At 44.0% G+C, this 27,998-nt stretch overlaps 1 protein-coding gene and 1 long non-coding RNA gene across 2 annotated transcripts; both read right to left on the reverse strand.

Moving 5' to 3' along the window:
• Positions 1-112: 112 nt before the first annotated feature.
• On the reverse strand, positions 113-26,507 carry MYOM3 (myomesin 3). The gene is made up of 37 exons (XM_058856529.1): positions 25,526-26,507; positions 23,687-23,821; positions 23,488-23,562; positions 22,738-22,903; positions 22,417-22,574; positions 19,457-19,552; positions 18,745-18,833; positions 16,055-16,099; positions 15,719-15,859; positions 15,048-15,209; positions 14,646-14,787; positions 14,358-14,557; positions 14,031-14,084; positions 13,761-13,888; positions 12,979-13,162; positions 11,815-11,989; positions 11,100-11,221; positions 10,428-10,615; positions 10,165-10,291; positions 9,603-9,781; positions 9,414-9,528; positions 8,984-9,140; positions 8,567-8,676; positions 8,066-8,110; positions 7,802-7,938; positions 6,952-7,096; positions 5,845-5,904; positions 5,091-5,158; positions 4,730-4,840; positions 3,999-4,086; positions 3,347-3,385; positions 3,053-3,158; positions 2,133-2,296; positions 1,577-1,613; positions 1,442-1,464; positions 1,304-1,359; positions 113-662 (listed from the first exon to the last, which is right to left on the reverse strand). The coding sequence occupies exons 2-37, from the start codon at positions 23,791-23,793 to the stop codon at positions 369-371; spliced, it is 4,293 nt and encodes a 1,430-aa protein (XP_058712512.1). The 5' UTR covers positions 23,794-23,821; positions 25,526-26,507; the 3' UTR covers positions 113-368.
• A 150-nt stretch (positions 26,508-26,657) lies between these two features.
• On the reverse strand, positions 26,658-27,997 carry LOC131588038 (uncharacterized). The gene is made up of 3 exons (XR_009279498.1): positions 27,797-27,997; positions 27,533-27,705; positions 26,658-26,946 (listed from the first exon to the last, which is right to left on the reverse strand). It is a non-coding gene; the product is annotated as an uncharacterized LOC131588038 (long non-coding RNA).
• Between the last annotated feature and the right edge of the window lies 1 nt (position 27,998).

Consider the following 27,998-nt stretch of genomic DNA (forward strand, 5'->3'; position numbering starts at 1 on the left):
CTCCCCATACACCCACAGCTGGAGTGATTTCATCATGGATATACTCAAAGCAGTGCTGAGATGTCACCAAGGGTTTGAGTTTAATGACACACACACACAGGCTACAAGAAAATCTGTTACATGTAGTGATTTAATACAAAAACCCTCCACTGAAAGCCTCATGTGTGAATCCTCTGGTATTTCTCACACAGATTTTGCAGAGCAGAGTCTCTCTGGAAGGTGAACATGCAGTGCACACACATAAACACACAAGAATCATTCTCTAACAACTGCCAAAATACTGAAATATTACTAAAATAACATAGAGACACCAAAAGGCATCTTAAGGAGTTAAATTCCTTTTAAATTCAAGGAGACAATTCATTCATTTAGGCTTTTTTTGTGGTAATCCCAGCTGGGATTTCCTGCTCTGTTGGTACTGGGATCTCCCCATGTTTATAGACACTGATAGTGACCTGCCCTGTTTCAGACCCATATTTATTCTTGACATAGATGCTGTATTTTCCTGTGTCTTCATTGCAGACTTTCTCTATGGTGATTGTGACCACTGACCCCTTCACATCCATCTTGTATCTGTCCTTAAACACGATGACCTTCTCGTTTTTGAACCAGGTGATCTCTGGGTAGGGGTCTCCAGACACACAACAAGTCAAGCACAGGGTCTGTAGTGAAACAGAGAACAGAAATGGATTATGGAGCTGTAAATGTGCAGGGAAATTCAGTTCATAGAATCACAACATCATTTAGGTTGGAAAAAACCTTTAAAATTGAGTCCAGCTCTTAATCCAGCCCTGGCCACTGAACCATGTCCCAGAGTGCCAAATCCACACATTTTTTAAATTAAGAACAATAAAAATCAGTTCTCACATTTTCATTAGGTGATATTCCTTTCCCTGATATCCTCCAGTACAATCAGGATTAACCTGCCTGATTTCACTGGCACTGACTCATATTTGTTTTACTGTCTTTTTATAGCTTCCTATGCTGTAAAGTGGCACTTCAACAGGCACCTGGTGAGTTTGCAGGGCTTTTGTGCTGCCTGTGTAACGGGGAATGTGACTCAGAAATGAAAGCAGGGACTTGGTCTGATGGGAAAATCAGCACCTCAAAGCCTTGAAAGTCCAATCCTGTGAAATGGGAGGACAACAGGAAGGATCTGGCTGTGGTGGCCCAGGAGGGCACAATTCACAGCTCAGAAAAGCTGCTGGCAATGCACAGGAGGGTAAAACAAGGATCTTTCCTCCCCATCAGTGATCTTTCTGTGTCTGTGCAAGGACCAATTAATGGAGTTACTCAATATTACCTTGTCCTCCATGATGGTGGCAACATCTGGCAGACCTTGAACGACTCTGGCACGACCTGGGAATGAACAAATACAACCTTTTAGTTTTTCTTATCAGCAAACTTGGCTTTGTTTCACTGAAGAGATTAGTTTACTTACGCTTCTCTGCTATTGCTGCTTCCCTGAAAGGGAGAGAAAATGATTGTGGTTTTATTTATTAGCCATTATATTAACAATTTCGAGTGTGAGACTCAAAATAGATTTATCTGTGAAAATACTTAGGCAGGAACTTACTTTAGCCTCCTGTGCTCAGCCAGGGCATCTTCAAAAACTGCAAAAATGAAAGGTTTTAGGGAAAGTTGCCTTTTGTTTAGTTTGACTCAGCAGATTTAGCATTATGTTGTTGTTATCAGTGCTGGGATTACATGGATAAATGTAATTATCCTCTAGATGGTATCTGCCCCTGCCTTAAGGAAACACAGCTCTGTCTGTTTACTGCTGAAATAAATGGGACTGAGTACTCTCTTTCCAAAATTCAGAGGAGGGATAAAAAACTCCAGCAGTTTGGAAAAACCTTTGTTAACCTGCAAGTTTTCTTCTCCATGATGCCACCTGTGAGCTCTGTTGTCCAGTGGAGGAATTGGACACATCCCTGGAGCAGCTGCCCCTTCTCAACCTTTCCTCAGCTTCAATCCTTTCTCCATTTCCCCTCTCCTCGTGCTTCTGTGGGCTCTTCACTGTCCTCCTTACCCCAATTCCACATGGAAACCAGCTCCACACAGGGAGAGAGGAATCCCTGCCCAGGATTTGAAAGGCTCCTGGAAAGCAGCTCAGCTGTGACTCAGCTCACCTTGCCCAGACAGGTCTGTTGACAGTTTGTGGGAGCTGTTCCCATCGAATAACTCCAGGGTGTATTTGCCCTTATCAGCCTCCGTGGGGTCCAGGATGTGCAGCCAGATCTGATTCATGGTGCTCCCAGCTCTCATCCTGTCACGGCTTTCCAGTTGTTTCTCCCTGAGTAAACAAGTGATGCCATTTCAGTAATATTTAGGAGAGCTGGAGAGATCAGAGCTTTCACTTTTTTCTAGACCTGTAGTCTGAAAAAAAGTGTGGGAGTCAGGATTCATTTCATGGAGAGAGGAAATCCCATGGGGCTGTACTTTTAGGCAGTTTGCCAAAGCTTCACAAACTCTACAAAAGACCTCTTAGTTCTTATTTAAGGGATTAAATCCCATTTAGATGTTGAATATTTGTAAGTATTTAGCCCTTGAATGTTACTAAAAATTCACCTCCTTATCTACATGGGTAGGTGGTATCTAATGAAACACCAGCTCTATTTAGAAAGACATTATGAGGCTAAATTAGTCAGTGTTTAGGAAGAATTTTGTAATTTTGGGATTTTTTTTTTTATTCAGAGTGGGGGAAGAGACTGGTTTAGGAAAACATGAAGTAGTAAAAATAAAGTGTTTGAAAAAATTATGTCTGTAACCGAGGAGGCTGTAACTGAGCAGTATCGTAAGTTAATTATTTTTCTAGTAAAGATGATCACTTACAAATATTTCTGCAGTGCTATGATAAAAATAACATGACTTTTCATTCTGGAATTCTCAGACATATTCCAGGAAGGGAATTGTGGATTTCAGCCCTTACTCAGACAAATCCACAGTTGCCTAAAAAATATATGGGCTCAGGCCCAAATGTTTAATTTTGGATAAACAGTTACAAGAAACAGTGCTCCAGAAGCTTTGCAAATATTTTTGGGGGACTTACTTGTGATACCAGGTGGTTTTCATGTAGTCTGTGAAGAACTTGACATCTGTGTAGATTTTGATGCCTTCCTCGGTGGGCTGGATTTTCAGAGGTGTAGCAGAGAGAGCTGGTGGTATAACAGAAGGACTGAAATTGAGGAGGAATGCACAGATTTACCTGTTCCATCCCAAAACCCCACCCAAAGGAGCGGTGAGGGGGTGCTGCTGTGGCTGTTCCACACCCAGGGACAGCTCTGGAGCTTTGGCTGTGCCATCCCACCTTCCCCCTGTGCTGCAATGCTGAGAGCTGACATACCACTGATCCTGCACAGCTCCTTCAGAAGCTCCTCAAAGGCTGCAAGACAAAGATTTAAGTGCCTGTAAATACAATTCATAGCAAATCACATCCAATCTGCCAACTGATTTCACTGGGGATAGGATGTTTTATATCCACAGGTCATTTTCTGTGGCAGAGCTCACTGGGAATGGAGTTTTTGCCTCTGATTCGTTTGTTTTCAGATGCTGGGCATTTCTTACTAAATTTAGATGTCCCTATCTTCCTTCATGCTCACCAATCACAGCTGATTGCCTCCCAGACAGGAGATTTATGTGCCAGGTTTAAATGATGGATTCCAGATGCAGGGGCAGGATTTAATCTTGGGCAGCAGAACCTTCTGATTGTTTCTGGATTGAAATGACTGAAACATCCCTGAGCTTTTATCTGTGGGGCTTGGCAGAATTTATAATGCAGTCCTGGCTTGAGAAATGACTGCAGGTGGAAATGACATTATCATGTAGGGCAGGAATCTCTTTAAATTTGACCAGTAACATTTTAATGTGGGTTTTAACGTCTATAAAAGCACATAGGACATGTAGGTTTCACAGAAAGTGAGGATATTTGGTTTTAAATCCAAAATTAACCCAGGGCAGGGGTGTGAATGTGTCTGTGTGATCCAAGGTTCTCTTACCTCCTTTTGTGAGGTCCAGCTGGGTGGAGTCCTCTCCTCGGTTATCTGAAACAACTGCTTTGTACAGGCCCTCATCTGCTTTGGTTACCTACCAAATAGGTGTGTGCATGTGTAATATTGATTAAAATAACCCAAACAAGCCCCAAAACAAACAGCACCCCTCCCAAAGACATTTCCCATATCATTGAAACAGGGCAGGATTTGGAAAAGTGGAAAAAGCTGAGATTTTCTTCTTCCTTCCCACATGAATTTGGTTGAACTGAGCAGAAATGAGGAGGGGAAAAGGGTCAGTTTGTCCCAAAATCTCCTGTGAGAGGATAGGGGGGGTCTGGTTCAGAAACTGTTGATTTTTGGGGGGTCAGTTGCTCAGCTTTTGCCCTCAGTCCCTGTGTGAAACCTGAAAAAACCCTCCCATTCTTTTCAGCCTCTCAGGATAAACTTTGTACAGCCACCCACTGTTAAAAACATCTTATTTCTTATTAAGATCTCAGAATCACAACCTGGTTTGGGTTGGAAGGGACCTTAAAGATTGTTTAGTTCCCTGCCATGAATTCCACTAGAATTCAGATTCAGAACCCAACTGTAACATTAAAAATTTCTTCTCTTTTGCTTTTCTCAGTGTTTCTTTCTCTCAGTGGGCACTACCCCAAACCCACGTGGAATATTAATAAGATCAGCCCACATTTTTATGCCGTTTTCCTGTGAACCTCTGAGCTGTTTGAGGTTTTCACCTTTGAGATCTGCAGAGTTCCCATCCCAGTCTGTGGATCAAACACTCCACCACCTCGTGCCTTGTGATTGAAGAACCACTGGAACTTGGTGTCCTTCCTCAGGTTTGTTGCCTGTTTGATGTCAACATTTAGAAGTCAAAATACATTTGATTTCTTAATTCTTGGACGTCCTAATATGAATCATCACTTACATTTCTCCAGAATGTGAGAATTTCCCTTCTTTGTTAAAAATTCTGCCCAAAATAAACCATCTCCTTACTGTCACTGCTCTGCAGCAAAGCAAAGCACGAGCAGTGCTGATATCCTCTGGAAATTCCACCTAAAACTGAGTGCTGAAGGAATTCATCCAGGGTTCTGTTACCTTGCAGGTGAGGAGCACTTCACAGCTCTCCAAAACTTTCCATGTCAGGTTCTCTATGAAATGTGGACCTGGAAAAGGAAAGAAATATCTACAGTGGTGCCTTTGCCGTGTTTCCTGCAGGAATGCTTCCATCTAGTGCTGGATGCCCACAGTGCAGCCTGGAGCTCCCGAGTTCCACAGGGAACAGGGAGGGGAAACTGAAATAAATTACTTTAGATCCTTTCATCCTATACTGAGCAACTCAGGAGACTGGATTTATAATGTGGTGTCCCAATCGTTATGAAGTGAATATTTTTATCCTCACTAGCAGGGAATCACTTTTCCAATTGTAGCATTTTTCCAATGAACTTGTTTTATAAACTTCTTTATTCATCAACATAAGGTGGGAGGTGAAAGTGCAATGAATGGATCTTTACAAACTTGCTAGAAATCCTGTTTTTTACAAGGAAAAGCAGTGGATCTTAATTATAGAATTTATATTCTATAGTGGACAATTTCTGGAGTTTGGAAGTGTTCAGTGCCACAGCACTGATGCAGAAGATTTCTACTGATAAATCTGCCTAGCTTGGCTAAAACTGTTTGATAATTTTGATTTTTAAGGTCAGAGCAAAGTATCTGAAAACAAGGAGTCTTATCCTAGTGTCTTAATCAGCTTAATAATGTGTTTAAAAAGATGATGAAGTGAAGTAAATCCACTTGGGTTTTGCCATCCTGGCCTCATTCTGACAAATCTTTAACCTTTGGCTGATCTTACCCTGCTTTTTCTTCCATTGTCTCCGTTTTGCTTCAGCTTCTTCTGCCACTTTAGCAAAAGCTATGGAACAGCAAAGGACAAAGTCAACAACCCCTCATTATTGGATATTTCCTGTACAGAAGGTGTTATCCTTAGAGCTGTGCTGTTTGTTTATGCTGGGAGCCTAACATTTCTTTTCCTTGAAACAAAAGAGCCACTGAAGACTTGACCATTGAGCATTTAGCAAATTAAATACAAAATTTCACCATGTAAAAAGGTAGGCTAGAAAACCTGAAATTAAAAGATTTAAAAAGTGAGAAACACTGAAGAAGGCAGAGAGCAGAGAGCACAGCTACATCTAACTTTACATCTGCCTTTACATTGTCAGTAAAGAGAAATGGGCACTTCTAGAGCACAGCTCATCAAATTAATTTTCTATCCTGAGCCCAGCAAGTGCTGAATCCCTTTGGGAAGGTGCCTGTGTCTCTCCAGGGAGTCAGGGAGACATTTTATAGACATTTTCCATTTAAAAACTTAGGAAGCTTTAGAAGGTCACTTGAAAGCAAAATGCAGAGAACTGAAACCAGAGATAGGCACTTGATGGGGAAGGATTTGAATGAGAATCTTGCTCCTTTCTATTTTTAATTAATTTTAGGAGGCTCTTTGTACTGCATGTCCAGGGAACTGTGTGTTCCATGTTGAACTTCTGTGCCTTGTATTGACACTTTCTTTATTGCATTCAGTGCAGTGAACCAGCTGCTAAATACACTGAATTTCTAGCCTGATCCTGAAATAAATGACTTCACACACTCCACTCTGCTGCCAAGGCACAGTTCACCACTGCAAGCTAATATGTAAAACATTTGGAAGAAAGAACTGAGCATTCCACTTCAGCAGACTGCTTTTATCATCAAGCACCTATTTATAAGACCAAAAGCTTTAATTTATAGTAAAGAGAGATTCAGATCATTTCTTAAATGATTCCTGGACTTTAAATCTGGGCTAAAATTTGCTCTCCCCATTCCCAGTGTGCCATTAGAACTGTTGGAAATACTTTGAGGCCTTAAGTGCCTCACAACCTTTCCATTGAGCATGGCAGTCTATATTTGATACCAAATTTCTACTTACATTCATCCATGAGAAGAAGAGTGAATTGATTTTTTGCTTTCCCATCTTTGAGCTGGGCTGTGTACACCCCTTTGTCATCAGCAGAGAAATCCTGGATTATCAGTTCCACAAGGCCTTTCTCCTTGACAAAGTTGATTTTGTGTGTCTGTGTAAAACAAAGGAAATAAGATAAAGTGAAGAGTTTTTCCACAGTAGAACTATTCCAAGGTCAGATCCTGGCACAGCATCTTCTACAGCAAATTTTCCAGTCATTTTGTACCTGTATCCTTATAAACTCTCATCATTTTACTGGGTAATGAAGGCAGAGCACTGTGCTGTGCCACAGTGTCAGTTCTCCAGTGGAGAGGAGACAGATTTTAGAGGAGATAAAACCTTGGATAAATTTATTACATGTTGATTTAACCCCCCAACAGGGCACTGACAGCTCCAAACTGCTCTGGCCTGGTGCTGTTCTTTGTTCTGGGGGTCCTGGATGTTATTTGGGCATTGCTGCTCTGCACTGAGCTGACAGCCCATGATTTATATTTGTGCTTCATTCTCAACTGTTCTCCCCTCTGGTCCTCTCATTCCAAGTATTTTTTAAATGATCTAATATTAATTTGATATGGGAGGACAAGAGGAGGCCTGAACATTTTTGTGGATGTATGAGGAGGTTGGAGGGTGCTGTAGCACACGAGGCAGGGTTATTTCCAGTGCTTTGGACTGAGAAATAAATCACCTCCATCTGCTCTTAGAATTCATGAGATTCAAAATCCCCATCAAAATAGCTGATGGGAATTCAGAAAACTGGGAATGTGCCATATTCATCAGTGGGAAAGTAAGTCAGGATTAAATGCAGAATAAAACCTACTGGGGTACTGGTGAGCTCTTTGTCATTGAAGATCAGGTGCAGCTCAGCATTTGGGGACAGCTTCTCCACCTCCAGCCACAGCCTCACTTCCCCTTTCTCCAGAACATCGATGTTCCAGCCAGATATCAGCTTGATCACTGGCAAACAGAGAGAACAGCAGGGGAATCACAGGCACACCACAGGATTTGGCTCAGCCAGGGCTGTGCTGGGCTCCCTTTTCCCAGGCTGGCCCTGTGCTCGTGGCTTTTTGCTGCTTCCACTTACGTGGGTTCCTGATTTCGTGGCTACGTTTCAGTAACTTGTCCAGATCTGAAATGCAGGGAATAAAAAGTCAACACTAGGCCAAAACAAATTAATCTTATCAGTTTAGTTTAATTTGGTGATGAACTTTATTTATGTCAAAGAGAAGATAAAACATTCAGTAATGGGGAGGACTAGAAAAGGTGTTGATATCTGAATAAAAGATTGGTTGGATCAATTCAGGGAGTGTGCTAAAGAAGTTTTAAATCTCAGTGACAGTACAGCCAAATGTGAAATCTGAACTGCAGTGGAAAAATGACTTTGCAGGAGCACGGAATCTTTCCTTAGGGGACTGTAAAAAAAACTGCCCTTGAGCCTTCAAGGAATGGAAAACATCTTTCTAGTGATATCATTAAGTGACATTAGTCACTCACTATTCTTCTGCAAGAAACTTTCTTCTAAACATCTAAGATTAGAAAATGAGGGCACATTAGTTTTTTGTTGTTGCAAATTATCAGTTTTTACCTTCTTTTGTTAAAGTGCAGCTGGCAGAGATATCATCATCTACATCTGTGACCTCCACTGAATACACACCCAGGTCCTTTTCTGAGGGCTCTTTCAGTATCAGTTTTGATCTAAAAGTAAAAAGAATAATAGCAAAAACTACATTTTCCTCAGGAATTATGTCTCCTGTAACAGAATTCGATACACCCAGAACAGGAAATATAGAACTCACTGGAATTTATAAATGACACTGAGGAGCAAGGTAAAGATATTGGGAATATGATGGCAGCTGCTCCCCAGATTCCATTTCATGGACTCCAGGGCTGGGAATCAGGGAAAGGAGGGGAAAACATTTGGCTTCACGTTTTTCTCAGTGTTTAATGTGTTCTTTACTCACCAGACCATGATTCATTTTCCCAGTGTGCATTAGATACTCACCTATTACCTTTCTCTTTAATCTGAACTCGGTCAGCATCTGGAGGTCCCTCATAGTCCTTTGACCAGATAAATTCAGAGGAGTCATTCTTTTCAGGAGCTTCAAAGGCCATATAAATGAAACCCTCTTCATCCACCCCGAGTTCAATTTCATTTGTGCCTGTATGAGCAAAAAACCCACAAAACATTCCTTACCAAAGCAGATCAGGGCTGAGCTTCTGCACATCTAACTCAAAAAATGATCCCCAAAACCAAACCACGCAGTGCACAGTTAGAGCTAATTCATTTGGGTGGTTTGATTTGTTCATCTTTGTTTTTTCTGAGGGTGTTTCTTGCTGTGAAACAAATAGCTGATGTGTCACAAAGCAGTTTTTCACCCAGATCATACATTTATTTATAGACTGGCCCAGTCTCATGGCTTTTAGGTTCCTACCAGGTTTAGTTTTAGCCACCACAGGATCCGAGGGGAGTGAAGGGGGTCCAACTCCAGCCTTGTTCAGTGCTCGTACTCGGAAAATGTAACATTTCCCTGTCTCCAGGTCCTCAACCTGCAGGAAACACGGCCAGGAATTAATGTCAGACTAAGAGAAGCAGCACTTGGACACTAAGAGCAGGTACAAACCTTCATGTGGGTGGTGGCTGTGGGCTGCTTGTTTATTTGTTTCCACTCCTCTGAGCCCTCTTCACACAGGTCTATGAAATACCCTGTGAGTGGCCCTGCCCCCAGGTGGAGAGGAGCTTCCCAGTGCAGCTGCAGGGAGGAGTCCCTCACCTCAGTGCACCTCACATCGTAGGGAGGGCCTGGCACACAAGGGAACAGCAAAGTCAGAGAGCAGAGTTTAAGGTAGAAATTGAATAGTGGGTCTGCTTTCTATGGTAATTAGGGGTTGGTTTATAAAATAGCATAACCAGCTGCTTTCATGGTATTTGCTATGGTGTAAGAAAAAAAGGGATTTAGAGTTATCCTTAGTCTTCATTCTCTGGAAACAATATTATTAAAAATATCAGTGTGCTTTATCTGTGCAATGGAGGAAAAACACCCTGCATCAGAACATCCCTGGAAGTGTTTGTGTGCTCTTCTGTCCTGGGAGCAACCATTTCTATGGAAGAAACCCCTTGGATGAGTGAGGAGATAACAAATACAGCTGGTGACATTTTCCTGGATGGCTTTACACGAGGGATACCTGGCTCTGGCATTGTCCATTCCTCACACCTGAACCAGTCACTGGGCTCTGACACTTCCCCAACTCCAGCCCTGTTCATGGCACGGCCACGGAACTCGTACAGGTGCCCCTCCTGCAGGCTGCTGACCTTGGGGTGCAGAAGGGCAGAAGATGTGGTTAGCTCAGCCCTGCGTGGCTTGGGGGCCAGCAGGACAATGCAGAAGAGGAGAAAACCCAGCTCAACCCTCAGTGCAGCTGTTCCCAGCTGTGCTCCAAACAGATACCGTGCAAACTCGCCGAGGAATTGGCTGAGTGTTGACTTCGTGCCAGTCTGGCTCAGAGTGGTCGTGCTGGTCCAGGAAATATCCCAGGATTTTTGTTCCTCCTTTGCGCCTGGGGGCTTTCCAGCCAATGGTCATCTCAGTCTTGCCACAGTGCAGCAGCACAAAGCCACGTGGGGCTGAGGGACAGGCTGGCACAGAGGGACAGACAGAACAGGAATGGTCAGCACAACACCCACCTTCTCATCTGGAAATCACAGCAAAAGCCTTGGATGTGTCTCAGGAGGTCTCTTACCTGGTGCTTTATTGTTTGTGTGGCAGAAAAGATGGGAGCAGTGGGTTGATAAAATGGAGGGCTAGATCCTGGATGACACCAGGTTATTGGATTTTCTAATTTCCCTGAGAAATTCTCAGTGTTGATTTCCTGACATCACATAACGGAGCACTTAAAATGGTCACTTGCACCCAGAGCCAAATTAACACAACACTGCTAGGTCAAAATGCTAATTAATTAACTCTGTCCATGCTTGGCAAGTGTAATTAATGGCAGAAGCTGCAGGGTACAAGAAAATGAGTTCTTTTTTGTTTTGTTTCTCTGACCCTGTCACCTGCAGGCAGCAGTGGCTGTGCCTGACAGGTGGGAGTTGGAGGAGTTTCATTTTGGTCACTACTCACCGATCGCCGGCCTGACAACGATGGGATCTGTTTCTGGTGAGCTCTCACTCAGCCCTGCCTCACTGACAGATTTCACACAAAACACATATTCTTTTCCAGGCTGCAGCCCAGGAACAGTAAATCTGGGAGAGCAAAGGAATATGTTTGTGTTTGCCTGTGCACAGGTAAACAGTGCTGAAAGAGACAGCAACACACTTCAATGAGGCTTTGTTCTTGCAAAATCATTATTTGTCATTACAAATTAGTGTATCACATCAAATGGCTCCAAATAAATCACAGTGGGTATGGATCAGATGGAGAGGAATCACCACTGGCAGGGAGATAAACAAGACTTTTTAATGGATTTTTCTGCTTGACACGTGACCCCGCAGCTGGAGAGCAACTGTAAATTCTGCATGTGATTGACACTGACTTACTCTACTGGAAAACAGGCAAAGCCATGGAATGTGATTCTGCTGGTGCCCCAGGCTCTGTGGGGCTGCACAGCCCCAGCCTGTGGAGAACACACAGCCTTTGCTGCCAGCTCTGGGTGTAAAAGCGAGGCTTGGAGCAATCCTGAACTCTCCAAGAGGCCATGGTGTTGGTGTGCGTGCCAGCCTGTGTGTGGGGACTGAAGGAAGTTCTTTTTTTATCTGAAACACGACTCCAGCCAGAAACAGAAGAATCCAGGTTGGGCCCCTGTCATCCCTCAGCAGAGCAGAGGAGTTGAACTCACTGGGTGCATGTCACTGGCTTGTTATTGACTGTTTGCCATTCCTCTGTGCCCGTCTCCCGGCAGTAGATGTAATAGCCCAGGGGCTCCAGGCCATCCTTGGGCTTGTCCCAGTGCAGAACAACAGATGTCTTGGTGTCTCTGAATGCCAAAACCTGAGATGGTGGAGGCAGAGGAGCTAAAAAAAGGGAAGAAACAAACAAAAGACATAGACAAAAGTAGAGCGGGTTAAAATCTATAATTTAGGTAACACCAAAGCTATTATTAGTGAGTTGGCCTGTTTGATTTATTCTCCTTTTCCAGAGCACCATTTTCAAATTGTTGCCCAGGGAAGTTGTGGCTGCCCCATCCCTGGGAGTGCCCAAAGCCAGGTTGGATGGGGCTGGAGCAGCCTGGGATAGTGGAAGGTCCCTGCCTATGGATGAGCCTTGAGGTCCCTTCCAACCCAAACCATTCTGGGATTCTGTGGAATTAGAGCAAGAAGCCATGGACAGGGGCCCACTCTACAGGATCTGGTTTTGTGCTTGGGTTTGCCAGATGTCTCCTCTCCCACTGATTCCTGCAGTTACCCCACACAACCTCCTCTGAAGCAGAGGAGGAACAAAGCTCATCTGGTGATTGTTCTCGGCTCCATCCTAAACTGGGACCTGCTCCACTCTGCATTTCCATTTATGAGTGAAGTGTGGGACAATATACAAATGGAGTCAGTGCTCATCTCTCTGCAGAAGAGGAACACCAACATGAGCCTTTGGTCTGTTTCTGTCAGCTCAGTCCAGGGATAAAACAACCCAAAGCAGAGACCCAAAGAGTCCTGTCTGAGCCTCCCAGCCCAGGCTGCTGCAGCCTCCTGTCATTCCTTCCACGCTGTCACCTCCCTCACACCATGCTGGAAGCATCCTTGGATTAAACACAGGCTTCAACTGTTCCTATTTTATTAAATGTAATTCCCCACTTGCTGCTTGCTTAGATTAACACTGCCCTGTCCAACTGCAAACCAATTAAAGAAGGATTTAAGGCTTCAAGAGATTTCCTTATATCAAAGCCACTGCTGTGTAATCGTAGACCACGAAGTTTAGAGGAGAGTGTGAGCAGGGGATCCCCCTCATTCCTTTCAGTCAATGCCCCTCTCCCCATGGTGAGTGCAGAGCTGAGTCACTCAATAATTACCCAGTTTTGCCCCAGCAGTGATGGGTGGGCTGGGCAGGGAGGGCTCGCTGATCCCAAACTTGTTCACGGATCGCACGCGGAACCGGAATGATTTTCCCTTAACCAGATCAAAGAGTGCAAATCTTGGGGAATTTGCTGGCATCTCCAGGTTCACCATTTGCCAGGAGTTACTGCCTACGAGCGACTGCAATGAAAAAGGCGAAGATTTACAACTCCTACTGCAAGCACAAAACCCTCCTGACCAAAGCTGAGCTTTGTAGGAAAGGAATTTAAAAAAAGCTCCAAACAAAACACAAACCAAAGCCATAAATTATGTATTTCTGGTTGATGTACCCAAACTTTTCACCCTTGGCAACAGAGGGCCCCTTTGCTATAGAAGATGAGAAATAAAAATGCATGAAAGGAGATTGGCAGAAGATATTAATTAACCAACAGAATGATTAGTGGGGAACAGGATAGTGGGGTATCGTGCAGTTCTTCACAGCTTTTCCACCTTTCAGGGCTGTGGGGCAGGAACAGTTCTTCCTGTTAGAATTCTGCCACTGTTCTGTGGTGCTAAAATTCCTTGTCCATTCCTTGTTAATCATTAGTCCTTGAGCTGGTGTCAGAGCCAGGGCCATGGCTCAGGGTGCCTGTGGGGCTGGAGGAGGCTGAACCAGCCAGGTTTGAGGCTGGATCTCCCCAGTTCCTAACTGGGAATGGCCTCACTTGTGCCGTGGCCCACCTGAGAAAGAAATGGTTCTACTCTGCAGCTTCTGTCCTGTGTGGTATTATTTTCTTACCTTTTCCACATAATAATTCAGTGGCTCTCTTCCTCTTGGATCTGGTTCATCCCAGGCCAAAGCCACATAATCTTCTCTGACCTCACTTGCATGAACATTGGTGGGTGGCAAGGGAATTTTAATGTGTCCTATGAGAAGGCAGAAAAGGCTTTAGTGATAATGTGGCAGGAAAATAAAGTTCTTTTACAATGGGTTCTGTTCTCCCCGTGTAAATTAAGATTCTTCAATATAAAGAAGGAGACAAAACACTTTGGGGAAATCTGAACTCACCCTCCAGGTCATCCTTGGATATTTCTATGGTCCTGCCATCGTCGTATGGGATCGCTGCAATGACAAACAGGGCAGTGTCACCCACCCACAGGAGGTGTTGGGGGAGAAAGACAGACCCCAGGAATGGGTCATTGCTTCTGTGTGTAATTACAGACATTTTATGTCACAAACAAAGATATTTTGAGCTTTTTCTGTGAAGAATGCTCCCAAGATGAGCTCAGCAAAGGCATTTGTGGGAATGGAGAGGATCTGGACAATCTGCACTCAGTTATTCCTGCAGCCTCCCGTGGTCCTGAGGGAGCAAATTGTGCTGGCTTTGGTACCAACCTGTCACTCTCTTGTCCCTGCTGGCATCCTGGGTTGTAACAGGGTCACTGGCCTTTGAAGGGTGGCTGGTGCCAGCCTTGTTGACAGCCTTGACCCGAAATTGGTACGTCTGTCCCTCATCCAGGCCCAGCACTGGGCACCTGCAGCCTTTCACAGGCTGAGCATTGCACTGCACCCACTCCTCTGAGCCAGCCACACACCTGCAAGGAAACACAGCCCACGGGGCTCCTTTGGTCTGTTTCCACAAGAAAATGAGGTTTCTTAGCTCAGAGATGATGTCTTACAGACCTTTCAATGAGGTACCCCAGGATGGGGCTTCCTCCATCATCACTGGGTGCTACCCAAGAAAGAACCAAGCAGTCTTTGTTCACATCGTGGCATTTCACATTGAGGGGGGATCCTGGGGCTCCAGCTGTTGGTGCTGCAGCATCTGTAAAACACCAAATGAGGCTGGTTCTGATTTATTTTGTTCTTTTCCAAAATTTTCACTGAGTAGCTTAATTTTAATTGTCTAAGGGCCTATCCCAGTAACACAAATCCTGTTTTCTAATACCAAAATCACCAGCAAAAATAAGATTTGGTCATTGTGATAGTTCTATCCACGCACCAAATTAATTTCCTTGTGTGTGAGGGTGGGAATTCCTTTATGCCAAGGTCTTAGGAAAGGAGATGTGTAGGTTCTGCAGATACCTCTAACAAACACGTAAGTGGTCTGCTCCCTGTATCCATCCAGCGAGGGGACACGGATGGTGTAGAAGCCTTCATCCTCTTTGTGGGCACAGGGCACTGTCAGAGAGGCCTCACACTCCTGGTACCTCAATTTGTGATGTTCTGAGTCCTGCAGCAGCTCCCCTGTGGAGCAGGAGAAGGGGGAAAGGAAGTTCACCTGGATTTGCCTGGTTAGGAGTGGCAATATTTCTTTCCAAATGCCTCAAAAAGCACAGAATGAGATGAGGGATCTCTAAGACATTCCTGGTATTATTTTTGTGCCCCTGAATTGCAGCCATGGACTCTGATCCTCGGAAAGACCCAAATCCTTGATTGCCAGCAGAGCAACACAGAGTATCCAAAAGTTTTTCTCACTGGAGAACCACAGGCTTTTCAAACTAAGGCTCTTAAAATTTTCTCATGAAGAGGAATGCCATTACCTCCAGAACATTTCAATGATACCATCCTTTACAAACAGAGAAAAGACAAACATAAAACAGTAACATCTGTAGCTTAAGCAGACCTGAGAACAGCTTAGGAATCCTGAATTTTAATTATTTCCTTTTTTCTGTGAACACTCCATTACATGCTATGAATTCCAGTGGGATATTCCCAGAGGTAAATGCACATAAAGTCAGCTGTTGCCTACAAACCATCTCTGAACCAGCTGATGCCTCGTTGGTGGTCCAGTAAATCAGAGGAGAAGTAACAGGAGAGGGTGAAAGGCTCCTTTTCTCTGGCAAATAGGGGTTTCAGTGAAAAAGCAAAATCTGCCTCTCTGGCCAGAAGGGATCCTGTGGAATAAAAGTCAGCATGATAAAGAGACTTCCAGAGCTTTCCTCCTGTAGTATTTTTATTATCATATAATTATGGTGAGCCTTGCACTTTGCATGTGCAGTCAGGCTGACAGGAAAAGCTCTCAGGGAAAAAATAATCAGATTGCATCAGGCTATAAAAATAATTAATAATAACATCAATGATTTACTCACTTTTGTATATTTCTGAATCAAATCCTGACTCCTTTCCATAATATTCTATAAGACAAGAGGAAAGCACATTTAGCAAATCTCACAGTGTTCATCTTCTTAGAAACACCCAGTGTTGCTCAGCAAACTGTTTGTCCCTCAAGCCAGCCCTCAATTTGAACCTTTCAAGTGTCACCATGGGCTAAAGCTTTAATTCATTTGACATGAACTAAATTTGACATGAAATGAATTTGGCATTCATTTGATGCCCTTCACAAGCCACTGGGGATGTGAGGAAATTGTTCCCATGACTGTTCCAGTGGGAGCAATCCTGCTCCAAATGCTTGTGCACACTCAGTTATTCAGAGCTAAGGAGGGCTTTGTCACTTTGGCTTCTGCCTCTTCAAGCAGGCAAGTTTAAACCAAATAAAATGAAGATTTGAATAAAACAACCCCCTGGGTTTTAACAGCATTCCCAGAGGATGATGTGAAGTTTTTGAAAACTACCAGTGACAGGGACTTTAAGATTTAACCAACAGGAAAGGATGTTTGTGCTGAAACACTGAGGCAATTCCTGGGGCTCAGGGAAGGATGTTCCCAAATCCCAGATTCTCTGGAGGCATCACAGGTGGATGCTGGCCCACCTCACCTGCTCTGGCCTCTTGGCATCACAGCACAATGTGAAATCATTTGGAGCTGAAAGCCAACAACTGATGCACTTTCAGATGAAACTGAAACTGAGGGACTTTTCTCTCAAGTTGCAATAAATGCCCATAAAATAAAACCTGTGCTTCCAGTGGTTGAAGTTTGGCAGCAGCAGATCAAAAAAATGAGGAGTGAGACCATAGGAGAGGAGGGAAATACAAAGCACTGGAGGTAAAACAGCCTCAGCCTGGGTCCTGTGAGACCCTCAGTGATGTCTTAGGGAAAGGGAGCTCTGGATCCCAGGGACCCTCCCTGGGCATCCAGGCCCTTTCCAGACAGCCAGGGGCCAGGGGAGGGAATGGCAGGGCCTGCCTGGGAATGTTTCCAGTGGAGGCAGGATTAAGGCCTCGCTGTAATCTCTATTTTCAGAGCAGTAAATGCAGCTAGCAGAAGGAAGACTCGGGTTACTGGGATGGGAGGAGCAGTGGGGGCTCCTCAGCAGTGTCTGCAGTGGTGTGCAGTGGTTTGTCCCTGATGAGGGACAGCTTAACCAGGCACTCCCAGGTGAAGAGAGCTGTCCCAGCCAAGCCTTTCTGTGCCCCTGTCCCATCCTCATGCCTGCTCTGATCCTAAGGATTCCACAGGGAATTGAGAGGGGTGGGTTATTATCTGCATGGAATTGTTCTTCCAGGCTGCTCCTGTTGTGGCCATACTGTGAGAACCCCCTGGTAACTTTTCCTGTCTTCCTGCAGTAAGGAAGGGGGAATTTAGGAATCTGGGAAGGATGCAAATGAAGGTTTTCTGGGCTGTTATACCTGTCCCTTTAGAACTGGTAATATTCCTGTTCTAAATTCTAAATTCTAAATTCTATTCCTGCTGCATATTTCCAGATATGCTGAATTTTGACACTGTTTAAATAAAAGACCTGAAAGGTGTGATAATACACTGCTTTTACAATCCTGGAGTCACATTCTTCTGCAGGGTTCTGCATCCCAGACAGGACTCAGACCAAAATACAGCATGTGAAAATAAGTGTGATAATAACACAACCCATGACAGAGGGCTCTATCAGTCCCACTGAAAGGTTTAATTGTCTACAGTCCTGTAGGTCTATTCTGTCCATGCTTTTTTATTACAAAATCATAATTTAGATACAAATATATGAAACATGAACAGCTGAACTGTGATCCTGTGAGACTGCTCTGCACATTTCCTAAAGCTTGAGTTGATTTCCCTTTTTTTAAGTGCTGGTGGTTTATTTACTTCCTTCCCCACGTCTGGATTTGGCTGTGCACGTTGTGTATCTGTGGAGTCTGTGCCACTTCTTTTAAGAACGGCACAGATCAAAGAGGAAAATCTTGTATTTGCCCTTGGTAGTTGCTGATTTCAGGGGAAAACATGGTTCTCTCTGCAATAATGCACTGAAAGGTCCACTGAAAGCCACACTTCTTGGGGAACCATTTCTTGCTTATTTTTAGCAGACTTTGTAAACCTGTGTTTCACTGTGGGGCTGTTTCATAGCAGACCAGAAGAAATAAACACCTAAATTTAGTACAATTTTATCCCAGTGAAAGGACAGCTGTGTCCATATGGAATCTGAAAGGAAAAACTTTGGCTGGGCCCAGAAATGACGAAGGAAGAGAAGCTGTTCTGTCCTTTTCCAAAATACCTGTGTGTGCCTATCAAATAATGAAAATATTTGGAAGACTGTGCAGTATTTGAAAGTTTAAACCCAAAGGAATATTTGGAAGATTGTGCAGTATTTGAAAGTTTAAACCCAAAGGAATATTTGGAAGACTGTGCAGTATTTGAAAGTTTAAACCCAAAGGAATATTTGGAAGATTGTGCAGTATTTGAAATTTTAAACCCAAAGGAATATTTGGAAGACTGTGCAGTATTTGAAAGTTTAAACGCAAAGGAATATTTGGAAGACTGTGCAGTATTTGAAAGTTTAAACCCAAAGGAATATTTGGAAGACTGTGCAGTATTTGAAATTTTAAACCCAAAGGAATATTTGGAAGACTGTGCAGTATTTGAAAGTTTAAACTCAAAGGAATATTTGTACTTACTCCTGACAAGCACTGTAGCAAAGGAATAAGCTTCACCATACTGATTCTTTACCTCCACGCTGTATTCAGCAGAATCTTCCATGGAGCACCTGAAAAAAAAAATAATATTTCCCCTCCTTCATATTTCAAAGGACAAATTCAAAGGGGTTCCCCTTTAATCCCAGAAGTGTTTGCATTTCATCCAGAAGTTGCTTTTCCTTTCAATTACAAGGATTTCTGGTACTTTGAAGTAATTTTTTTCTTTTGAGACCCAGAGGGAAAACATTTTAAGTACTGAACAAGCAAAAGGCCTGTGGAACACTTGATTCCACTGAAGATTTGTGTATCACTGTATAATTAGATCAGAATTAATGATGTTCTGATTACACTGATCCATCCCAAATCACATTTTTTTGTCTGCTCATGAAGTACTTCATGTGCATTCCTTACACTGAGGGAAAAAAATACTGCTAATGCATAAAAAGAGGAGCAGAAGTAAATGAATCCATTAAATTTTGTTTTATTTTGTTTTATTTTTCATAGTTTTTTTTTAAACCTTGTGAACTGCTGTGGAGATTGGCAAAGGTTTAGCTCAAACACAACAGCCTAAAGGCAGGCAAGGTCAGATTCCAGAAGAATTCTTTGGTTTGTTTATCATCCACAGACTGGGAATTTAGGGAGAGCAGGTCTCACTCAGCTGAAAAAGCAGCTCAGCCAAGGGCACAGCCATTACCTGCTGATGTGCAGGGTCAGCATCCCAAATTTATTTCTGATCTTGTATTTTCCTGCTGGGGCTTGGCGGGGATCGATGGGGATTCCATTTTTATACCTGGGGGAAAAGAAGGAAGCGTGCTGTTAGGAAAGGAGCCACATCAAACACCACAGGAAAAAGGAGTAGACACAATTCCTTCTTTTACAGATCTCCCTCTTCAATCTGCGAAAAACAAGGTTCACATAATTTTTATAGAATTTAAAAGTTTAATAAAAAAGACAATTAGGAGAAAAATTAAAGTAAAGTATACAGATATATTTATATCAGGTGTCTCTGCATTCATCTCACTGACCAAGGATTGTCCCTTAAAAACAGAACCCTACTACACATCCATAAATTCTCACACATATCCATAAATTCTCACACATATTCAGACATTCTTCTTAGGATCTTTGGTGTTCTTCTGTTTAGTTTTCTCTTGCCCCCTTCCCAATAGATCAATCTTCTTGGCACCATCGAGATTTACATTCCCTGATACCAGAAATGCAATAAATTCCTCCCCCAGAGTTCTGGTCACTGCTGTCTTCATCTGGATAAGATGGTTTACAAAAGGAAAAAAAAATAATATTTTTTGTCTTTTTTATCTTTTTCAGTCTTTGGGTTATACAGACAAAAATAGTTTTTGTTTTAATGCTATGTCATAACTTAACATATATGTATTATATCACTACTTCTACGTTTCATCAATAAGAGAAATAAAGAAAACTATATTAATACAACAAAAATTTCCATTCTTATACACATAACATTCATTTTAATATTTGTGAAAAGCCAACAATAAATGTATCTATAACAAATCCAAACCCATCTGGCAGCTAAAACCAGACCCTTCCATGGTCCTGTGTGGGTCTCAGCCTTGGCTTTACATTCCCTGGCCTGCAGCTCCTGTGAGGGAGTTCACAGATGTCTCTTCCTTGTGTTCCCCAGGGATGTGTGGGAGGTTCAGATTCTCTTTGTTCTCTGAATAATTCAGAGAGGTCGTTCTGGAAGGACACAGGCAGAGCTGCCACCCACGAGTCATTAGTAATGCAAATGTTTGCACAATTAAACCTTCCAGAGGAGGACTGGTCAGTCACTTCAAACTGATCAAAGTATGCTTTGTAAGTTGGTTTTTGGGATGATCTTTCATTTATTTCTGGTGTTTATGGTGTGTGCTGCACTCAGGCCAGTCCATAACACTCTCCCCTGAGGTTGGTTAATATACAAAGGGAGTAAATGACAGTTCTCTTGTATTTTACAAGCTGTAGAAGCAGCAGTAATTTAATGCTGAAACTCTCATGGTGTGCAAGGCAGCCAGGCCTTGTTGGGGTGTGTTTGTGGTGATTTAGTGCTGAGAGGAGATTCTGAATTTTGAGACTTAAATCCCAAGTTTGCCTGTGGGAAAACCAAAGGAAACAGAGAAACCTCGATGGACATCAGCCCTGTCCCAGAAGGATCCTACAGGAATGTCCAGGGAACAGAGAAACCCCCATGAACATCAGCCCTGTCCCAGAAGGATCCTACAGGAATGTCCAGGAAACAAAGAAACCTCCATGAACATCAGCTTTGTCCTAGAAGGATCCTACAGGAATGTCCAGGGAACAGAGAAACCTCGATGGACATCAGCCCTGTCCCAGAAGGATCCTACAGGAATGTGCAGGAAACAGGGAAACCTCCATGAACATCAGCCCTGTCCTAGAAGGATCCTGCAGGAATGTCCAGGGAACAGAGGAACATCCATGAACATCAGCCCTGTCCTAGAAGGATCCTACAGGAATGTCCAGGAAACAAAGAAACCTCCATGAACATCAGCTTTGTCCTAGAAGGATCCCACAGGAATGTGCTGGAAACAGGGAAACCCCCATGAACATCAGCCCTGTCCTAGAAGGATCCTACAGGAATGTCCAGGGAACAGAGAAACCTCGATGGACATCAGCCCTGTCCCAGAAGGATCCTACAGGAATGTGCAGGGAACAGAGAAACCCCCATGAATATCAGCCCTGTCCCAGAAGGATCCTACAGGAATGTGCAGGGAACAGAGAAACCCCCATGAATATCAGCCCTGTCCCAGAAGGATCCTACAGGAATGTGCTGGAAACAGGGAAACCCCCATGAATATCAGCCCTGTCCTAGAAGGATCCTACAGGAATGTCCAGGGAACAGAGAAACCTCGATGGACATCAGCCCTGTCCCAGAAGGATCCTACAGGAATGTGCAGGAAACAAAGAAACCTCCATGAACATCAGCTTTGTCCTAGAAGGATCCCACAGGAATGTGCTGGAAACAGGGAAACCCCCATGAACATCAGCCCTGTCCTAGAAGGATCCTACAGGAATGTCCAGGGAACAGAGAAACCTCGATGGACATCAGCCCTGTCCTAGAAGGATCCTACAGGAATGTGCAGGGAACAGAGGAACCTCGATGGACATCAGCCCTGTCCCAGAAGGATCCCACAGGAATGTGCTGGAAACAGGGAAACCCCCATGGACATCATCCCTGTCCTAGAAGGATCCCACAGGAATGTGCAGGGAACAGAGGAAACCTCCATGAACATCAGCCCTGTCCCAGAAGGATCCCACAGGAATGTGCTGGAAACAGGGAAACCCCCATGGACATCAGCCCTGTCCTAGAAGGATCCCACAGGAATGTGCAGGGAACAGAGGAAACCTCCATGAACATCAGCCCTGTCCCAGAAGGATCCCACAGGAATGTGCAGGGAACAGAGGAACATCCATGAACATCAGCCCTGTCCCAGAAGGATCCTGCAGGAATGTCACTGTCCCCATGTCCTTACTGGTCTGACAGTGGGTCTGGACACCGAGGTGTTCCCTGTGACCCCTGAAGCTCTCCCTCCCTCCCTCCCTCCCTCCCTCCCTCCCTCCTGGCAGGACAGGGCTGCCATCCCCCGTGTCCCTGTGCCCATGGTGCTGGCACTGCCATACCAGGTGGCCTGTGGCACAGGGCACCCCAGGGTGGTGCATGCCAGGGTGACATCCATCCTCTCCCAGACGGCGTGTGCCCGCAGCGGGATCCAGAACATGGGCGGCCGCCCCGAGCGCAGCTCCAGGAATTCCTTCTCCAGACCTGCCTTGTCCATAGCCTGTGGCAGGGAGACACTGGGTAAGGGCAGTGCAAAGGGATGCTGTGACACAGATTCTCTGACATGAGGGACCTGTGAGGACATTTCAGGGGTGAATTTAGCTGGAAGGATTTTGGGATCCTCTGGTTTTAACCCTGCTGCCAGCAGAGGTGTCTGCTCTGACCTTCCTGCGCAGACCCTTGCGGTCAGCCCTCACTCGGAGCAGCCTGCAGATCCTGATGAGCTCCTCTTCCATCTTCTCTGTGTCATTCCCAAAACGAATCCTCTTCTGCCCCCTCTGTTCCAGCTCCAGGATGTCAGCTTCCCTTCTTAGATTGTACTCCCTGGAACTACATGATGATTATCATGTCAAAAATGAAGATAAAATATTTTTCTCTCTTTTTGGTTTTTTTTTTTTGTTGTTTATAGCACACTTTTTGGTTAAATCAGGAGTGTTAAGGACAGAAACACTGGCTGTGAGTGTGGGTAGGAATGTCAGGGAATTATCCCCCCCAGGAACCAGCATTCCCAGAAGAGATCAAACTTCCATAGGGACCCACTGTTGGCCACTTTTAATCCTGGGGAGGAAGCTGGGAAAAGGATCAAAGGGAGGAGAGATGTGGTTAAGATTTTCTAGGAAAGAGGGAGAGTCCCATTCATTTAGTAATCTGCCAGCATTTTCCATTTATTCCTATAAAATCTGGTTTCTCTCACTCCCCTACATATAAGCAGGGCAATGTTCCCCATTATCACACTGCACCATCATTTAATTTCCTGCATTTTAGTTGAGGCCTGATGTTTTTAAAGGAAGAACCTCTGTATTGAACCTGCTCTTTTTGCTTCCAACAAATTAAGTTGGAAGCTGTGACTCTGATCCAGAGCTGTGATGTTGCCTACAATGGTTATATTGGAGTTAGAATAATTCCTGACTTACGTTGCTGTTTCGGAGGTCAAGGCAAGGGCAGCTGCTATCGATAGGTCTGAAAGGCTGAAAGTCTCCTCTTCCTCACTTCCAGGGGCAGATTCATGGAAAAGAATCCAAATAACATTCCATCGTTTCACAAACTCAAAATTCTGAAAATCTGGGAAATTGTAGAAAGCCCTGCCTTCATCTGATTGACTCTGGGACTTACCTGGTTTTAAACCTTTTTTTCCTTGTTGTGGAGGTCATTTCCAAGCTCTGCTTCCTCTCCTCCTTCTGCTCCTTCTCACTGTGGTGGAAAAAGGCTCGGGTTCCCATGGTGGGATGTCAAAGCCAAACTTTCTTGCTGGAACAGATTAAAAGGTTCATATCAGACACTTTAACAGAATCTGTTTAAGTCCTTGCTCTGCTTTGGCATTCAGGGGCTGTGAGTGAAGGTTCATATAAAAATATTTTCTTACATCCACACTATGAGAGGGGTTTTCCTCATGGTGCTTCTGTGGAAAGTGGGATCAGGGGGAGAAATGGAGTCTCTCAAGGCAGCTGGAGCTGTCTCAGAACAGGGAACAGGCAGCCCCTTGTGGGAAGATTTGTTTCTCAGGATCTTATCAGGAATCCTGGAATGATTTGGGTTGGAAGGGGTCTTAAAGCCCATCTGATGGGCAGGGGACACCTCCCACCAAACCAGGTGTTCCACCAGTTCCAGCTGCTGAAAAGGAGCTCTCCCTCATGCTCCCATCTGCAAATCTGTAATTCCCCATTCCCAGGCTGCAGACGGGAGCAGCCACAGCTCAGCACTCCCAGAGGATCATGCTTTATCCAGTCCTTTGCATCCTGAGGGACCAGGTGTTTCTCCTGAGCTCTTAGGGAAAGGTTGAAAAATCATGGAGAAAACAGCATCCTCCCAAATGTCAGCCTACAAGGAATGGCTCAGTGAACAGCAGGATTTTCCCAAAGAGAGAAATCCCAGGTGAAACACAGGAGGTGAAACATTTGCACTCCTGGCTCCCATCCACTCCTGGCTGTTCCCAGCCTCTGCTCTGGGAATCCACAGCTCACTGCTTTTAGGCTCTGACTAATGGAAGGCATTAAATCCAGTTTTTAAAGTGGATTCATCCTTATCTCTCTCTCCCTGCAGTTAAATCCCAACCACCCAGCAGGATCCTTGCACTGTGCACATTTACAGGTTCTAAAAGCTCAGGTTACTTTGGAAAAGGAGCTTTGCAAATGTAATTGTTGCTGGATAGAATTTGTTCAAGCATAGTTGTAAATCTTTCCCTAGCTCATGTTCCATGACTGAAATTTTCCCTTGGCAAATCTTGCAGCTGGATTTGAGCTTTGCTGCTTTTTGAATCCAAACTTGATAAAAATACAAACCCAGTATCATTTTCTCATACAATTTTTTTACTTGCACAATTTTCTGTTGATGTAAATAAATTTCTTATAAACAGTCCATGGAAAAGCAGAGTTGTTGTGGTAAATGCAAAATATCCCAACATGCAAATGAAAATACAGAATTATCTTGATAATATTTCCTACATGGACATTAACTTTGGAAGAAACAACAAATGCTGACAAGTATAAGAAGAAGAAAATAAAGCAGGCTTTTATGGGAAAAAAATCATTATAATTTCATAGCTTCTGTTGTCTTCAGAAGTGGTTCAGCTGCAGAATGAGTTCTGTCATCCTGGGCATCAGAGCCTTGTTTCCATGCTCATGAATAATTATTGATACAGACTCATTTTTACTAAATAATGGTTTTTATTTTTCCCTGAACAAATTTCATTGTTTTATAATCACTGTTAAAACCTACACTTTTCAATTCAAATGCAGATTATTTTCTAAACATGCCAGTAAAACAGAGCAGATTCTGGTGAGAAAACATGAAGCAAACCAGGATTTTCATCATAACAACACTGGCAAAACAATCATTAAAGCAGATACAATCACAAAGCATAATCTACAAGTGAAACAAAGCTGTCACATAAAACAACTGATCCTATAAAAATGACAATAAACAGCAGTTTATTTACAGATAAACCAAACTCACCCAGTGAAGGCTGCAGGGAGAGCCCCTGTCCCCAGGCAAGGGAAGGGACAAAGGAGCTTTCCTTGTCCCTGGTGATGACACCGAGGATGACTGTCCCCAAAAGAATGTTGCCCATGTTGGAGTGCCCATCCTGCAGTCAAATATAGCCCCTGCCAGGCCCTCCCCGGACAATGGCCCAGCTGGGGACACTCACTGCTGTCTGCAGTGCCACCAAACACCCTCCCAGAGCTGTCCCCAAGGACCTGTCCTCTGCTCTTTAAGGACAGAAGCTCATAAAGCATCTAAACTGAATTCTGAATATTTTATCCAGTTTTGAATATCAGTTAACTAACTACTCAAAGCTAGAGAAATAGATCTAGGTTGCTCACTTAACCAGTAGCTTAATTTGGTTAATTGCTTTAAAGTTTCTGCTGAAGCTACTTGAATTGAAAGCTGAGTTGTTATAAATCTCTGTCTAAAATTTCATGAGTCAAACTCTCCACAATCAGGTGTAACTAAGATTGATAGAAGGTTACACTAAGATGTTGCCTCTTTGTATAGAGCATGTTTTGGAGTAACATTCATTATCTTCATTCTGTTTTAACACAGAAAAATTGGATATTATACAAAAATCTATTTTCTGAGATAAGGTGCACTTTCTTTTGAGTTAACTAAAAGAAATGATGCAGGTGAAATTGCATCACAAAGTGATCAACAAAATGATACAGCTCAAGGGTGATACTTGATTCACCTTCATAGTCAAGGACTTTATCTCTCGTGCAAGATTCTGAATCTTGACACAGTTCACACCATGCTTTAACAAATGAGGCTTTAAAATATCAATTTCCCCACTGTTTCCCATAAAACCCAAAGTTCATTGTTCTTGCGTGTGGGATCCAAGCTGTTCTGGGAATGTCCCTTGGATTAACCTTGCCATTGCTGCCTAACAGAGCGACATCATTTGATTTGACATCTCTTTAGTGAATGTCAACTCCAGGCAAATGCTGGCAGTGTCTGATTACACCAGGAGCTCCAGCAGCTCTCAGGTTTTGGTGGGCTGTGGTGGTTTTATTTCCTTTTTCCAGCAAACAAAGGCTTGGTGCCTCAGAGCAGGTGAGCTCATGGTGGTGTTTCAGAGTTTGGGGCAGGGTCAGAGAACAGAGGTTGCTGATTCTCTGTTTATTTGAGGTGGTGTTGCAGTACCAGCATTCAGGGAAAACCCTTCCCAGCACTGTGAGGAGCAGCTGATGTTTCTTGTGGTGTCAGAAGGCCCTGTGAGAATGAATTCCACCATCAAACCTGGCACAGTACCAGTAGGAGCCATTTCTAGGAACTTTGTTTGCTTCATCGTCCAAACAAAGCAGAAACCCAGCAGGATCAGCACCAGAGCTCCCAGGACTTCCAGGTGTGAAGTTCATGCAGTGGCTCTGTTTGTGACATTCCTAGGAAAGCAATAAACAGGAAAAACTAGGTTGGCATGTCTGGGGCACTCTGGTGTGAGCTGAGCTGTCAAAGGGAACAAACACTTCCCTTTCATTGGTTTTAAACCCATGGCCACTCAAGTGCTTCCCTGAATTTTGTATTATGAGAAGTAATGTGTAATTATCATCTATTCTGCTTAAAAATTATAATTTCATTCATTTTGTCACATCAACCCTCTGTTATAAAATTTATTTTATATAGAGGGGCAGGCACTGATCTCTGGTCTCTGTGAGCAGGGACAGGACCCAGGGAAGGGCTGGAGCTGGGCCAGGGGAGGGTTGGGGTGGATTTCAGGGAAAAGTTCTTCCCCCAGAGGGAATGGGCAGAGCCTGAAAGCTGCCAGAGCTCCAGGAGGATTTGGACAATGCTCTCAAGAACAAGGTGGGATTGTTGGGATGTCTGTGCAGGAGTTGAACTTGATGATCCCTGTGGTCCCTCCCAGCTCAGGATATTCTGTGAGCTCTCCTTCATTCTGTCTCCAGAATCTGGAACTTTCCTTTTGTTCCTCAAGTAAGATTTTCCTCACAGAACTTGTTAAAAACTCACCAGTGATTTTTCATGGTGTCCAAACACCCATCCAGTGCCAAAATAAAGGAGCAAACAGGGAGGGGAATGGGATCCTTGGCTTGCAGAGTGTTCATCCCTGGGCAAGGATCCCTGCTGAGCTCCCAGCGAGGCTGCAGCTCGGGGAGTGAGCAAGTGCCAGCTCCCAGATTTAGCTGAGAAGACAAAGAGCAATGCTTTGCTCTAGAGTTACAGCTGCCACCTGCTCCTCTGGTGTCCTTGTGACAACTGAACTGCAGCGCTCACCTGTCACTGGTGGGACATCTGCTGGGGACACACGCTCCTTGTGGCAAAGCACCTCCAGCTTTTATTGTCCAGAGCCATCAGAAGTGTTATCTGCAGCAGAGCCTTGTCAGGCACAGATGGCTTGCATGGGAAGACCTTTGGAACAATGTTGAAATCCTGCTGTTTAGCTGGAAATGTTCCTACACAGAAGGAGATGGAGATA

This window comes from Poecile atricapillus, chromosome 24 (assembly GCF_030490865.1).
Source record: "Poecile atricapillus isolate bPoeAtr1 chromosome 24, bPoeAtr1.hap1, whole genome shotgun sequence".
Classification (NCBI taxonomy): domain Eukaryota; kingdom Metazoa; phylum Chordata; class Aves; order Passeriformes; family Paridae; genus Poecile; species Poecile atricapillus.

Coding starts and splice junctions, on each gene's coding strand:
- MYOM3 (XM_058856529.1), bottom strand. CDS start 23,793: ATGGGAACCCGAGCCTTTTTCCACCACAGTGAGAAGGAGCAGAAGGAG. Junction 9,141..9,413: donor GGTGGCTAAAACTAAACCTG/GTAGGAACCTAA, acceptor TTGCTCATACAG/GCACAAATGAAATTGAACTC. Junction 663..1,303: donor CCACCATCATGGAGGACAAG/GTAATATTGAGT, acceptor GTTTCACTACAG/ACCCTGTGCTTGACTTGTTG.